Source organism: Spermophilus citellus (genome assembly GCF_964194105.1).
Source record: "Spermophilus citellus genome assembly, chromosome: 2".
Taxonomy (NCBI): Eukaryota; Metazoa; Chordata; class Mammalia; order Rodentia; family Sciuridae; genus Spermophilus; species Spermophilus citellus.
The window spans coordinates 92516257-92532938 of record NC_138183.1 but is presented as its reverse complement, the minus strand read 5'-3'; the positions used below and the strand labels follow the sequence as shown (position 1 = coordinate 92532938).

Genomic DNA, 16682 nt, shown 5'->3' with positions numbered 1-16682 from the left:
TATTAAGGGAGTCAGATCCTAGGCTGACATGCTGAAGATTTGGACCTACTTTTTCTTCTATTAGGCACAGGGTCTCTCTGTTCTTGTGCTTACGTCTTTGATCTACTTTGAGTTGACTTTTGTGCAGGGTAAGAAATAGAGGCTTAATTTCATTTTTCTAAAGAGGGATTTTCAGTTTTCCCAGCACCATTTGTTGAATAGGCTATTTTTTTCTCCAGTAAATGTTTTTGGCACCTTTGTCTAGTATGATGGTTTAACCATATTTATGTGGGTTTGTCTCTGTGTCTCCTATTGTGTACCATTGGTCTACAAGTCTATTTTGGTGCCAGTACCATGCCATTTTTGGTACTATAGCTCTGCAGTAAGGTCTGGTATTGTGATGCCTCCTGCTTCACATTTCTTGCTAAGGATTGCTCTGGATATTCTGGGTCTTTTATTTTTCTAAATAAATTTTATGATTACTTCTTCTATTTCTATGAAGAATGTCATTGGGATTTTAATAGAAATTGCATTAAATCTGTATAGCGCTTTTGGTGTCCTCCAATAGATGAATGGATAAAGAAAATGTGGTATAGATATTCAGTTGAATATTACTCAGTTTTTAAAAATGAAATTATTGCATTCACCAGTAAATGTATGGAGTTGGAGAATATCATACTAAGTAAATAAGCCAATCCCCCAAAACCAAAGGCCAAATGTTTTCTCTAATATGCAGATGCTAATTCACAATAAGGTGTGGGGCACTAGAGAAGAACAGCATTAACTTAGATTAGACAAAGAGAAGTGAAGGGAAGGGAGGAGAGGAGATATGAGGATAGGAAGAATAGTAAAACACAACAGAAATTATTACTTTCTGTATATATGTGACTGCATGACCAATGTGATTCTACAACATGTACAACTCAGAAAAATGAGAAATTATATCGGATCTATTTATTATACATCAAAGTGCATTAATGCATTCTACTGTCATGTATAACTAAAACAAATTAAAAAAAGATAAATAGGAACACAAAAAGTGAGAAAAAATGTTAAAATTATCTGGGCTGTTTTTACTTTCCCATGCTACAGTAAGCATCAATAATAAGTAAGCACCTAAGAAAATTTGATTGTTTTCCAACCTCTGGGGCTTTAGGTTTAATGGCTTTCTGGGTTTACGATTGGTTTGTAAGGTGTTGGTAGGGAAAACCCAACAAAGAGAGAGAACTGTTTTTGAATTAATGAACAACAAATCCAATGCAATAAGCAAGTTTATTTATTTAAAAAAAAGAGAAAAAAGAAAAGCAAACGTTTCTTTTATGACATATTATAGATTAAGTAAAAATACCAGTATTAATATATAGGTATATACATAGTGTGTGTGTGTGTGTGTATGTGTAAAAATACACACAGATGATATTACATTAACACTACATGCTTCTCAGGACAGAAGAATTAGGACATGTTTCCCTCATCAACTTAAAATTCTATCACAATGTCAAATCACTGCAAGAAAGCCTGTTCCTGTATTTTCTTTTTGACTTCAAATACAAGAAATTATCAAATCAGGATCTAAATGTGGAAACCATCTTCTATACACCAACCACAACAGACTTCCACAAATCATGAGCCAGGGATCTTCTGAATTCTTACACAGGTCTTCACAACCCTACAACTGTGTCAACCTTCTACCTGAGATGAGAGAGGATGATGAAGCGTGACAGTTTGTAGGTTTCATGTGCACATTCACATGGACATTGCAACAAAAGCCAAGTGGAAAATGTTTTTGTAGAACAACACTGGCTATGAAATCACCCTGGAGGAAGATTTCGTTGTCCCCTTTCCTTGCTGAATGAAACAGACATCCCCACCCCAAACACCAAGAAAATAAAAACAAAAACAAAAACTCAGAGTGAAGCACCTCTGGCGATGATCAGCATACAGCAAGGGACAGAGAGGTAGCATTTCCTTGGTGACAGCGCCTGGCTGACTTAGATGATTTCAGACATACCCTCTTCTGCAAAAGGCACTCACATATTGTCTGTTTATAAATCATACAGTGGGGGTCCAAGCATGGGAATCTCTTCTACAAATATAAAAGATAAGTTGAGGAGCTGGTATAACAAAGAAAAGAGTGTAAGAAATATACATTGTGGATAAATGTGCGCTTTCTCAATAAAGTAGTTTAAAAAAATTTCATTGAAAAGTTATGAATTCCAATAAAATTACTGGCAAGAAGCAAGGTACTGTAGGACAAGAGATGGAGTCCAAAACACTGATAGGACAGACATTAGTTTTTCAAGTGGCCAAAATGAAGGGTATTGTCTACCCTCTTGACTAGAAAGACCATCCTTAGACAAAGGATAGGTGTGAGGGAGGGAGGTGGTGGCAGGGAAACAGGCAAAGCAGGAGGGAGGGAAGCTAGCATCTTCAGAATGTGGGAGCAGGAAGGAAAGTCCCAAGATCTCCACTAGAAAGGATGAACTGCATCCCTTGCTTCTGCAGTTGGAAGAAACCCTGTCCAAGTCCAGGCTACCTTCACCGGGACACCACAGAGCTAATGGAATTGTAAGACGTGCCACTATTGCAGCTTGATGCATAGGCTTCCTGGCCATTGCCATCCAGGTTAATTTTGAACACAGAGGATGCCTTCAGTAAAAAGTCTGCGGCATCCCTGCGACCCAGCTCCCTCAGTTTGGACATGAGGACGCCCACTGTGCTCTCAGGGTAGGAGGTCCATTCCCGTAGCAGGGCATGAACTGGGCTTGGGAGGAAATCCCTAGGGGCCCCAGTATTGGTGTTGTATTTAGCCACAAGGTCCGGGAGGCCCAAGTTCATGGCCAGAAGGCACCAGTCCTTCCCCATAGGGTCAGGTGGATCCAGTAGGCGACTCAGTTTCCTTCGGGTCAGGAGGTTCAAATCCGATGCATGGATTTCCATGCCAAGACTAGCCTGTGAGTATACATCATGACACCCAAAGCAGGTGATGCTGCTGAAGCTCTCCTTGTACCCACCCATGGTATTCGTCAGGGAACTCTCCTTCAGGGTCTGTGCTCGGAAGAAATCTCGTGGCTGGTAGATCATAACGGGCTCATGGTGCTCTCGCAGCTGCTGAGGGCTCAGGTAGTGCTTCACTGTCAACAGCCCCGGCAATGTGGTGGCCATGACATTCTCAATAGTACTGCACACCGAGTCCAGCAGCAGGCAGCACTTGATCTTCTCAGTCTCTAGCCCACGTACCTGTACTTCGATGCCCTGGCCATGGTTGACCAGCAGCACCAGTAGCTCTGCCCCACGGTTGGCAATCTTGCAGCCGCTTACCCACAGGCGAATGTCTGCATCACCCTCTGTGCTCTGCTGGTGAATCCACCGACACAGGTTCACCTGAACTTTATGAAAGATGCCACACGGGAAGGGAGTAAGATGCTCCACAGGAACAATGCGCACACCACCGTACACCATCACCTCGTCCTCTTCGTCTGTCCAGGAGCGCTGCAGGTTATCTGTCTTGATCAATGCAGGGACATCCACCATGGTCCCGCTGCTCAGGTCACGGGCACAGATGTCCATGGCATCCAGGATCTGCAGCAGTTCTTCCACGTCACTATCAGGTACCAAGCGCTGGATGTCCTCCATGGTGTAGCGGCCCCTGTAATGGTGCAGGGCCCTGGGAGTTTCCACCGAAAGCAGTTTCCCCAGGACATTGGTGCAGAGCCAGCGGGGATCCAGGAGCAGCACATCCTGCACAGTTTCACTTTGTATTATGTTGATCTGTCAGAGGGGATGATACAAAGTCACTAGTAGGAATGGAACCCAAGGCAAAGGCACCCATCACTAAGAGCACAGAGAAGCCTAATCCCAGTGAGAGAACCTGAGCAGACCTTCTAAGAAACCACACAGGGCAGTTCCGTGGATTCGTCTCTAAAATAATGATTCCACCCAAACTAACTTGAGAACAAAAGAGAGATTCTGAGAAGCAACTACATATGACTCTCAAAAAAAAAAAAAAGTCCAATATGTAATGAAAGAAAAAAAAAAGACAATGAGAAAAGGGGGAAGAATAAGAGGAGATATGGTAATCAAACACTGCAAATACTGCAATGGGTAATTTTCAACTTGATTCTGAATCCCAAAATAAATATGTAAATGAATAAAAACATCCATAAGAGAAGTTGTTGGGAAAAATAAAGAACCTTTGTATAAAGATGACATAGCCATAGTCCTATATCAATGTTATGTTTCTGGAATATAATCATCGATTGTATCAGATTATGTGGGCAAACATCCATCTCTTTGGAGATATAGATCAAATTATTTAGAAGTACAATGTATTGACACTTTAAAATAAATATGTAAATGAATAGAAGAGAAACCCAGAAAATATAGCAAAAGGTAAATTTAGGTGTAGAGTATATAAGGATTCATGGCAGTGTTCTTACAACTTCTCTCAACTTTTTGAACTTTTTCAAAAAAGAATGCAGTATGTGGTATTAATATGCCATTATGTAAATTTTAAACATACTTCATAAAAAGGGTCTGGAAAAATATGCCATCATGATAACAGTTCTCCCCAAGAAAGAAGAGGAATGAGACCAGAGATAGTGAACAAAGGAGACTTCAGCTCTTTGGATCATGTTTATTTCTTCAAGAAACCAAGTGGGGCTAGGTGTGGTGGTACATGCCTGTAATAACAGGCATTAGAGGGGCTAAGGCAAAAGGATCACAAGTTTAAGGTCAGCCTACAAGACTCTTACCAACTTAGTAAGACCTTGTGTCAAAATAATCAAAAAGGGCTTGGATGTAGCTCAGTGATAAAGCACCCCTGGGTTCGATCCCCAGTACCAAATACCAAACTAACAAAAACCAAAAGTTGGAAAAGAAAAAAATATAACAAAAACCAGAAGTCACTTTTTGTTTTAGAGAACAGCTACCTTTCCTCTATTTCTTCTCCATTCTAGAATAGTGCTATGAATAACAGTGATCAGAATAGGCTTCTTCCTCATAGGGATTTCAGACTGTACCTGTTGGCAACAAGTGAACTCTTCTTCCCTATTTTGGCTTAGGCCTTTGGATGCCTTCCCTATATGGTTCTGTTCAAAATTGAGCCTTAGACTGAAAATTCATGACATGACCCTGATATGGCTCCCAAGATTAGAGAGTCAAGCTTCTGGTTTTTAATATTCTCAGAACTGCTTCTAGCTGTTAATATTCAGAATGGCTACTCTTGGCCCAGAATAGCTCATGCTGTCTCCTGAATTTCATAGGATGGATTTCTTTCCTGGAAATGGGCATACATAGAATTATAACAATATTTCCAAACTGCATCGCAGTGCTGAATGTCACACAACCAAAAGTTAAGATTTCCACTTTTCTGTCATTTCTAGCAGGCATCAGTTGCTGGGATTTTTGTGTACTCCAATTATGATACTACTTATCTGTCTTAGCATATCCAGTCATCCTCTCAGTTAGGACACCTCACTATCTTTTCTCAATTGTTTGTCAACCTAGGATGTCTGTTTGGAGCTGGCACCTCCCGACACCAGGAGCAGCTATCCTGAAGAGTGCCAGGAAGACTAAGGAAGAACCAGGTGCCCAATGAGGGGGAAGTAGACCTAATCACCTAGGGCAGAAGTCCTGTACCCATGATCTAACAGGGTTTGGAAGATAAAATAAACCAAAGAAAACTCAACAGCAGCTGCTAAGGTAAAGCAGATGCAGAGAACTGCAGTTCTAAGAATCAGTTGATGCTGTAAAAGCAACACAACTAAAGATATTGTGGGTAACTGGGCCATTTCCACTCTGTTACCCCATGCTCATCCATACTTCAGGAGCTGGATCGTGGGACAGAAATGGGTCCCTGGAATCCCTTGAGGACATTCCTGGCTCCGGGTAGCCCTTACCTCGCCTGTGCTGTGGAGCTGTTGTGCGATGCGCCTGAGGTCCTCCTCACTGGCCAAGGGGTTCAACTGGTCCTGCACATCATACATGAACTGCTGCAGTGACATCAGTTGATTGGGCCCATTGAGCTTCCTCCAAGAAGGCAGCGTGGAGATGATTTTCTCACAGAGGTGTGTCATGGGAGGGCAGCCCTACAGGGACAGGGCAAGGCAAGTTAGCAGAGGGTGTTAGGAGGTGGAGCCCAGTGAAGAGGATGCCATTTATTCCTGCATGCTGTGCATAACCCTGGTGAATGAGTTAACACTTTGCTTGTGGAGTACTGGGGTAGTTAGTGTTTTAGTGCACCTGTATGTAAGCAAAATCTATCAAATATACAGTTGTGTAGAGGCACTGTCAATCATGTTAAATAGATGGTGAGTCTTCACATTTGTTTGGGAATTGTGGACTCAATCCATCAACTAAAGTTCATCAACTCTTCATGTTTTACTCATTTTTTTCCCTCCCTCCTTCTTTTCTTCATTCACTTTCTTATTCCCTCATTCAATGGTTAGTGACTATTTCAGTAGAGCAGTGGTCATGCAGTGAGCACAGAGAAGTAAAGAGCATGGGTATCATTATCAACATGAGAACATTCATGGGAACTATTGTCGAAATACTATTTCAGATTAGATTCATTATTGGTAATTGGCTTGAAATTGGTTTTTAACCTTTGAAGTTGGTTAAACAAACACACCATCCTAATTAGACACCACACAAGCTACAAACCGCACTGCATCCTTAATTTGACATCTGTCTCCAAATCGCATTTTTTTTTTTTTGTATCAGCTAATTCTATTTCCTAATTTAAAAAAAAATTCTCAGGGATAAAGGCAGTTTATTTGAGGGGTTCTACCTGCCTGTCCTTAGAAGTTTGGGGGCATCAGTCTGTCCAGCAGCTGATGTACCACATTTCAGCTCAAAATCTTCAAGATCCCTGGGAATAGAGGCCCTGATCCTGACCTGGGGGAGCACCTGGCTCTTCACAGGCTACTGTTTGTTCCAAGTTCACTGCCCACTGGCTTCTGGTACCATGTTCCCAGAAGCCTGCCATCTGCCAACTGTGCCATGGGACTTTGACAGGAAATTGAGGATATCTGAGGTGTGAGGTCAGGGTCTTCATGAAAGGAGAGGGTTTCCTGAGAATTCTGAAAGCCTGTCTGGAATGAGAGCCTGTTACTGGATGTTCAAGGTTTGGGAAGGGGAGATAAATCATGAGGTGGCCCCACTGGGTAGGAGAGGGAGAGTCTAGACTCAAGCTTGGGCAGCAGGGACATGCCTGAGAACAGATTATTATTTTTCCATTTTAGCATGTTTTCCATTTAGCAGGTTTTTCCATTTCTTACCAGCTTAGGAGAGCTGTTTGTACATTTTAGATAAATAATATTTTATCTGTCAAGTGCACTGAGAATGTTTTTCCCAGTTCAGTATTTCATTTTTTTAATTTTTAATCATCTATATATATTTTTTAATCTTTATTTTGCCAAATAAGTATACATTATTAGAAAATTTCTAGGGTTGTTTTTACCTTGCTTACTCAGTCCCAAGTTATTTTAAAACCACATTCTCCAAAATTTCCATTTGGGATATTTACTGCTTTGTATTTGCGTACTTAAACATTTTAATCCATTAATTTGGGGTATCTATCTTGTAGGATAGTTCAACTTTACACTCTGGGCAACTAACCAATGAAATAGGATTTTTATTAAGTAAAAGTTTTCCCCACTAAATGAAAATAATGTATTTGTTTTCTGTTAAATTTCTATAGATATTATGATTTATGTAGACATTCTCTGAGCTGTTGCTATTTAATTAATTATAGGGCCTTTATACTATGTTCTACTTATTCTTTCAAGAAACTCTACCTGCTTCATCCCACATAGATACTAACTGGAATTGTATTAAATTTATACAACTTCACAAAAAGTGAAAAATTTACTTATATTTTACCTACAGCAAGAACACAATCTCATTCTTCTTGTTCTCATATAATATCATGTCCTTCAATAAAATTTTAAGTAACTGTTTTTCTACTTCTCTGAATTTTCTAAACATGTTCTCCAGTAAATTTTGCTAGTGAATGTTTTTCTACCTTTCAAGAGTTTTCCTAAACATTCCAAAATAAAGCACTTCAGAATTGCTTTTATAGTTTGTAAAAAGAAATTCTATATTTAAGCAAAACATGAAAACTTTAAGAATTTCATGCACCAAATGGCTCCCTTTTGCCTATTACAACCCTCCATCTCCTACCATTTCCTGTTTCTCTCTCTTCCTGCCTTACCACAGAGAAATAGGACAGCATTCCCCACCCCTCACCACCCAGTTCTGGGAAAGTGAAGCTATCCCCTGAAAACTAAAGCAACCAAGAGAGAGAAGCACCCTCCTCCCTGCTGGTAACAGCAAAAATTGGGTCCAGACCCCTCCAGGGTATACTCACCAAAACAATCTGACTCCGAATTTCTTGCAGGTGATTCCGAAGAACTTTTATGTCCTTAGACCCAGAAGCTCCAGCATCCAGCACAAACAGCTTATTTGAAATATGAAGATCATTCCCAAACCTATGGCGAGAATAGGTGCCTGAATCTCTCTAGGTCTTTTCATGGAGCGGACAGGTTCATACTTGCCTCAGTGGCTTATAGGAGGCATGAAAAGTCCTGGTAACCTTGCAAAGGCCTCTCTGTCCCTGCCTGGTCACACTAAGTGCAGAGGTCTGGGGGAAATAACATGCACTCCTAGAAACACAAAAAGGAGCATGGGGTTTCCACACATCAACAGGAACACAGTGTGAAAATATGTCACCTCCACCTGAGGCAGGAAAGGGATGGTCGGTGTGCTCACTTTTCAATTGAGAAGAAGCGATGTTCCTGAAAGCGAAGGGACTAGTAATAAAGATATAATTTTGTATTATTACCTGAAATTGATAATACAATATTTGAGTTACTAGTATTTATATAGAGCTGCAGATTCAAACTTTCTTTGATGTAACCCTTGGTGGTTCATGGGTTAATGCTTTTGAGGCTTGGTCCCTAGTGTGTTGATGCAGTGATGAAAACTTTAAAAGCTGGGACTTAATTGGAAATAATTAAGGTTATTGGGGTGTTACTCTACAAAAGGACTAACATAGTTCTCATAGAATTCCAGTTAATTTTCATGAGAGGATTGTTATAAAATATGGAGCTTGATTCTGGCTACTTGTTCCAGCAGATGACTTCTCCTTATCCTAGGTGACCCCTCTAGGTTGCCATCTGTTGTGATGGGACACAGCAAAGGAGGGCTTATCCAGATCTAGCTACCTAACAAACTATGAGCTAAATAAACTTTTTTCTTTGTAAGTTACCTTCCTCATGTATTTCATCACAATAATAGAAAAAGGCAAATATAGATTGTGCATATCCATATATTATAAATAAAACAAAAGGTGTACAAAGTAATACTTCACAGGAAAAGCACTCTGATCTATTCTATTGTGTTCCACTCTTCTCATTCTATCTCATTATAGAGAGTGTTGGTCATGACCCCCTGCATAATTTCATAATCCATTAATGATCTGTAATACGTTCAGAAATACTGATTAGTGCTATAGTGATAATCATGGAGGGGGGACTCTGAAAACTACAAGAACCAACAAAAGTTATCTCTAGTCAGTGGTGCTGGAACATAGGGAAGGAAGTGACATGCTTTTTATCAGGTACTCTATTGGATTTGTTATATGTGTATTCATTACTTTGTTAAAAGTTAAAATACAACAGAAAGATCAACCAAGAAGGAAAGGCCTTTGATTCCTCCATTTGGGTCCCATGACTTCTGTTTTGCTTCCACAACAATGATTCAATTCCTGAGGTAGGAGGTCCCCAACTCCCTGGATGGAGACCCAGTGCCATCCCTCACCTGTTCTTGATCTCTTTCAGCAAGGAAGTGTCTTTGTCATATCCAAACTCGCCTCCAGCTGGACGAGGGACATTCATGATGTCAGCATGAGTGGCCACCAGGACAACTCGGAGTGGGTTCTTCAGCTTGCCGCCAAAGGCTAGGGGCAGACAATGAGTCCTGTTAGGAAGCTGACTCTCCTGTCCAGGTGAGGGGCCACATTGGCCTCAGGTCAAGCTACCTCTCCAGGTGATGTGCAAGCTGCCCGCTGACTTGAGGGCCCCATGCCATCTGTGCAATGCAAACCCTACAAGGCCCCAGGCCCAGCCAGCAACAGACAAGCACACTCCCAGGCCTCCAAGAGAATTCTCAGCAGTAGACAAGGACCCACATCAACCCAAAAGCCACATTTTCAGGGCTCCCTTCAAATAGCCCTTACTGTGTGGGGGAGAAGACTTTACCTCCAACAAGGGGGATGCCCTTCACAGAACCAAGAAAAGTTCTGAATGCAGCCACACCACAGATGGCCCAGGAGAAACTACATGACATACAGGAAGTGCCTCTCACTTGCAGGAGTGTTTAAAAAGAAAACAAGACAAAGTGGCAGCACCCTGAGGGGGATTAAGCCCAATTCATTTTATCATTCTATGCTTTTCTGGAAAAAGACACTGACTTCTTTCCCCCAGAAAAAGATGCCTCTCCTACTGTCTGAAAAGAAGTTCATCCCATGTTATCTTCTCTTAAGAATAACGTCAGGCCAGCTGGTGCTCTTTTTCCAAGGCTCGATGGATCTGCAGGATGAAGCAATTCATTCTGCTGATGAATTAGGAACCCTTTAGGAAAGGAATAGAAGCCATGGAAGGAGGATTCAACTTTGCACTCAGCAAAAAATGACTGTGGTTCTTAGGTGTAGAATAAGTTAGAAATGGCCCTGAAGGAGTGGTTCCAATTGGGCCTTTGAACAGAAATTTGTGATCATGAGACAAAAACTCCCTGCAAAACCCAACAACCAGCTAGACCCCAGGAAGCTTCCCAGTGTGGATGTCTCCTAATGAAAGGGTCGAAGAAAGGGAGTCACAGTGGTGGGCCACATGCAGGGCCGGACCTCTGTTCCTTCCCTAGGGGCAAGGCCAGAGCACAGGCAGGAGCAGAGCAGGAAGTATGCTCTCCCTGGTGGCTCAGCTCACCTATGGGTTCTTCAACTGGGACCAGAGACTTCAGGAAACTGAGCCAGAAAATCACTTGGTTCAGCTGGATCTCATAGGGTTCTTCTAGACTAAAAACGATGACATGGATGGACGTGGGATCATTTGCAGCAAAATAGTCATAGCAGCAGAAATATACGGGATTTCCAGAGAATTCCCACACGCTGAAATCCCCGACTCCTACAGAAAAAGAAAAATAAGGAATACTATCCCGAAATACCACCAACTTCAATCATAATATTTCTAAGCACTCGGGGAAGGGCTGATGATATCTGTGGCATTCACACGTACACACCCACCTAGTTACAGATCCACACATGAATCCTTATACACATACATCATGTGGACCCATGTCTGTTTCCCTAGTTCTCTCTGTATCTGCTGTCCTGTTTCTTCCTAAATACCTTCAATATGGCATCTATAGCTATACCTACATCATAATTACTCATGATACCCTGGAGAGGTATGGGTGAGTGTTTGTGTGTGTGCACCTAGATTCATGCATGGCATTGTGTGTGTGTGCATATATAGGCACAAACACACACATACGTTTGTTTTTTCTCTTAAAATATTGGTGTATAAAAATAGGAAAGACACCAAAAGGTTCCTCCTGTCAGCTTACACAGAAGCATGTACAATGCATCCATAATGACACAGCTTGATACATGTTCACACACATATTCCATCTTTAGATAGAAAGCTGATTCCTGACAAAGAAGGAGCCAGAAAGCAAACTGCCCTCCTTTGTCCTAAAATTCAGAAGATTAATTGAGCCAATATGAAAAAAGGTTCTGTGTCAATGAGAGAACATGTGAGAAAAGATTCTGTGTCCTGAAACAAGTTAGGATTCCAAAATAAGTCACATTTGGCACATGACAGAATACAAAATATTATGGGGGTGCTATCCTTGGAAGAGAGTAATACTTAATCTCTTGGGACGTTAGTTTCCATGAAAGGGAGTTGTTATAAAAGGTCAAGACTGGCTTCTCCCTAGTGTCTGGCTCACCATGCAATTGCTCTGTTTTGCATAAACTCCCATCATGAAGCCAATGCCATGAAGTGACCCAGTGAAGGGGCCTTCGACAGAGGTCAAACCCATGGGGCCACCCAAATATGGACTTCCAGAACTGTGAATTAAATAAACCATTTTTCTTTATAAAATACCCAATGTAGGGTATTTCAATAGCACAGAAAGTGGACTAATATAGCCCAATTTTTCAGTTGCACACATAGTCTCGGGAAAATTTAGTAGGCTGTCCTAGGCCACAGAATGGGTTAGAAGCTGTTTCAGGTTAGAATCTGGGTATTTAACTCTAAAACCTCAAGCTCTCATCCTTGGCTTTAAACTGCCTCTGACAAAGCAGGGGACTCCTGTCTAAATGACCCAGGACCATCTAGGAGCCTGGCAAGTGATTTGCTGGTTGAAGGAAATCATTTCAGGAAAGACTTAAAGCCTCTCCCCTTGGAAAAGCTTGAAAGAACACATTTTAAATTTTGTTGATGGAAAATCTTAGCATTAGCTAAACTCTAGAGAGCATTAGCTTCAGCTTTAGATAAATATAAAAATAATCATTCTCTTACTTGGATCAACAGACTACTAGTGGGTGTGTTTTATGTTTTACATATTAGTCATTTATTAAGCATCTGCTGTGTGCAGGTGCTTCGCTAAGTGCTAATGATACTCTTGTGTGTAGTTTTAATCTTGAGCTGTGTTAGCCAATAGTGTTTCAGTCTGGATCTCTCCCAGCTGAACTTCTGTTGGATTTTATTATATTCATGATAGATACTGTCTCGGACAAATCCTATTTGAGGAATAACTTAAAATCCCATCAAGGGGAAAACAGACATTCGTTTCTGGGGCCAGGTGAGGTATACCATTCAAATAGGCATTCTGGATGTCGATGGCCTTGGTGGACTGGTCATCGGTGGAGCAGTGCGGGTGGTGGGATGGGGCCACGAACACCTCCAACATTCCTTTAGTGAGGCCCGGCTCAAACATCATGCTGCGGCTCCTCACACTCACGTTCTCACAGCCAGGGTACAAGTTGTTGATGCTCACAGAGACTGCAGGTCAGAAAGAAAGGAAGTAAGACCTTGTATAAGGCAACGTGTATGTTTGCTCTTCCCTCCCAGCTTCGCTGTGTGTTTTTCTTTTCTGAAACATTTCCCAATCCCCATCTCCCACTAGGCCTCAGGCTGATCTGGGTATGTGCTCTGTGGTGCTCTCTGTCTACCCACCTCCCAGACTTCTCTTCTGACTTGTTCTGTGAACTGAGAGGTTGACCTTATAGACTGCATCTTTCAGGCTTGTTTGCCATTTGATTTCTGGGGAGGAATAGCCAATGGGAGGCACAGGAGAGGGCAGAAAAGCCTGGGCATCTCCTCCCCTCTCACTTCCTGATGCTTCTCTGATACTGGTTGTGTCTCATTCTGTGACTCTAAGCAGAGCTCCAACATTGAAAGTCCCTCTTAGGTTCCTGTCTCTTGTATGTTCAGCCCTACAGTGGTAACAGCCTCCCTTTCTTGCCAGTCTCTAAGTCTTCCATGTTTCCTGGGGTTTGGACCATGACTCCTTCTTCTTAAATTTTTGCAGGTGTATTCTCCTCCAGGACCATGGTGGACACAGATGAGCACTACTCTTATACATGAAATTATTTTAGGTTGCATACAAAATTATTTTAGACAATGGTAAGCCACAGCATTAAATAACACTAATCACACAGCAAGAAAGTTTTGAAAATCCTTTTCAAAACACACAGCAAGTTTTAAGATCCTTTTGGTTGCTCTAGCATTAAGTCATAATCTATGCCATTAAGATTTTAGCATTGGGCTGGGAATGTGGCTCAAGCGGTAGCGCGCTCGTCTGGCATGCGTGCGGCCCGGGTTCGATCCTCAGCACCACATACTAACAAAGATGTTGTGTCCGCCGAGAACTAAGAAATAAATATTAAAAATTCTCTCTCTCTCTCTCTCTCTCCTCTCTCACTCTCTTAAAAAAAAAGAAGAATCTTTAAAAAAAAAAAAAAAGATTTTAGCATGGGCTGGGGATGTGGTTCAAGCGGTAACATGCTTGCCTGGCATGCGCGGGGCGCTAGGTTCGATCCTCAGCACCACATAAAAATAAAATAAAGATGTTGTGTCCTCTGAAAAATAAATATTAAAATAAAATTTCTCTCTCTTCTTTCTCTCTATCTTTAAAAAAAAAAAGGTTTTAGCATCTTTTTAGCAAATGCTGATCTTCTCTTTCAAAGTAAGGGAGCAGGCAACAACACACTGTTCAACCTCACTGCATTTATTTTTACCAGTGGTGGTGGTTTTCCATTTATGGCAAGGAAATTAAACTGTTTCGTTTTCAAATTTTAATGTACTTTAGTAAGTAAAAAGTGAGTTTTAAAATAATTTACATAAAAACAATGGTAGCAAGCAGGTGTGCATGTGTGGGGGTTGAGTAACAAAATCTGTGTTCTCTTTGTATGGGTTTACAGCCTGTGCTTCCTAACTATCTCCACTGCTTGCTGGTCTACCCATCACTCTGTAAGGTAGGTAAGAGGGAAAAGGGCAATGAAGGACAGGCATCAGGTTTATGCACCAAGAAAAATTCAGGAGTCATAAACCTGAGACAGTGGGGAATCTTATCTAAACAGGCAAACAGATCTGGAATGCCTAACCTTCCCCAAGCTGTAAAGAACTGTAATTCCTTGAGGGAATTATTACTTAAAATTCTGGGACCTAACTACAACAGATACACATCAGAAAAGTGAGGATCACCCCCAGCTACAGCTAATTATAACCCCTCAAGGAGATATGGTTTCCAAAAAAATTTTCCATCATTATCTCTTGCAACTAGCCTTCCCTTATTACCAAAACTATGTCAGAACCATCCTGTCAGCTAGAACATCAAGACCCTCACAAAGAAAGCGTGCTGAGGGCCATCCAAGGGGTAATATACCAAAACCAATTAAGGGTGGACAGGAAAATGGAGGCAAGAAAAAAAGACTCAGTCCCTTGAAAAGCTCCAGCCTAGAGACCACCTCGCCATCCTCTCTGTGAGGCAGTCCGTGCAGTCCTGTTCTGTACGTTCACTCTCACTTCTCACTCTCTTTACTAAACTTTTGCTTGCTACTTTGTGTTTTTCTGGAATTCTTTCCAGTGGAGTCAAGGACTGTGGTGGCTGCCCTAGCTCAATGTGGCAGGCCCTAGCTCTATAACAACCCCAACATGTGGTGAAGCCAGAAGCTATCTGCTTTATGGCTGAAGCTCAGACCCTGGCCCGAGGTAGGTGTTCCATAAGTATTTGTACCCTTAGTTCACAACGGGTAATGAAAGACACTAAAAGTTACCCAAGAAATGACCATTTCACCGAGTAGTGTGACTTTCAAAATTGGTGAACCAAACACAAAAGCAATCCCATATTTAGAGACCAAAGAATTAGGACTCATGGGATGGGTAACGGGAATAGCTAAAGGAAAGAGCAAGAAGGAGAAAAACAGACAGATGGATGAGGCTTAAGCACAGAAAAAAGGAGGAAGGGCAGTAGGAGAGGCAGTTTAATATATATTTTATTTTGATTATAACAGAATAATGTTTGGTAAAAAGAAATGTAAGATAAAAAATGAAATGACCTAACCCCAAAGGTTAATATGGTCCACATCACAGTGTGTCCTCACAAATCATTAGTTCAAAATAATGGACTTTGGTGATTCCCAGGAATGGGTTTGTCCTTCTTCCTGTGCCCTGACACCTGTGCCTAGGACAACCATTTGTTAGGACCAGACCATGTTTAGTGGCCTCTGGGCTTGTGCTTGCTGAAAGCAGGCAACGTTTGGTAAGTGGTCATTATTCCTGCAACTCAAAGACAGTTTACATGGAGAATATAAAAGGTTAGGGCAGGGCGTGGATACAATTAAAATAATAGCTTATAAGGGAACACTGAAATCACAGAATGAAATTTTTTTTTGAATTTTTGTAACTGCTGCCCCCGAGTGATAAAAAGGGGCAGACCCCAATGGAGAACCAACCCACTTTGGCACCAGGGTCATAAGAGATTTCCTTAGCAAGCTGCTCTCTAGTGAGGATAGGAACAACCTCTCAAGTGTTCCTCCCATGAGAATGGATATTTTCCTCCGTCCTGCAGGGCCTCGACTAAACAGCCACAACCCTCAGTGGGTGATGAAGCTAAGTGAAACATGCAGTAGCAAGATGATGAGCAAGTGTAAAGTGTAAGATCTATTGGAGATTGGGTCTCCACCCCCCCCCCCTGTGTGTCAGACAAGTGTGTGAACTCAGAATCCTCTAATGCCACTTCCTTCATCAAGGGCGAGAATTTGTGAAATGGAAATAACATAGCCTCCCTACCTCCGCCTCTTCTCTAGTACTGCTCTGATCAAAGAGTACAATTCTGATAGTGTGACAGCTTTAACTGGAAGCCTAGCAATATTGTAAGCTGCTGTGAACAGGGCCGGCCACATTCCATCCAGGAGAATGCATACCATGTCCTGTCTCCTGCCTAGGAGCTCAGCTTTTGCCTCTAGTGTTTTTGTAGGAATGGCAACAGCAAAGAGTCAAAATTTTAAAAGCAAATAAACTTCTTGATGTCCAAGTGATGGACATATTCCCATGTGGGCATATCTCCAATAGAAAGAAATAAGGCCTGCCAATTCCAGAAGTTGTTGTGAGGAGGGACAGCAGTGCCACTGG

At 41.7% G+C, this 16682-nt stretch overlaps 1 protein-coding gene across 4 annotated transcripts in view; it reads right to left on the bottom strand.

Moving 5' to 3' along the window:
• Positions 1-2429: 2429 nt before the first annotated feature.
• The window catches only part of DAPK1 (death associated protein kinase 1), a 176806-nt gene continuing 162553 nt past the window's right edge, over positions 2430-16682 (bottom strand). For all 4 annotated transcript variants that reach the window (XM_081279374.1, XM_081279376.1, XM_081279375.1 and 1 more), the window contains 6 exons: positions 12861-13049; positions 10968-11165; positions 9802-9940; positions 8351-8471; positions 5880-6068; positions 2430-3750 (listed from right to left, as the gene is read on the bottom strand). In XM_081279374.1, the coding sequence (XP_081135500.1) occupies positions 2518-3750; positions 5880-6068; positions 8351-8471; positions 9802-9940; positions 10968-11165; positions 12861-13049 (2069 nt within the window). In that variant the 3' untranslated portion in view covers positions 2430-2517. The remainder of the gene's footprint in view (positions 3751-5879; positions 6069-8350; positions 8472-9801; positions 9941-10967; positions 11166-12860; positions 13050-16682) is intronic.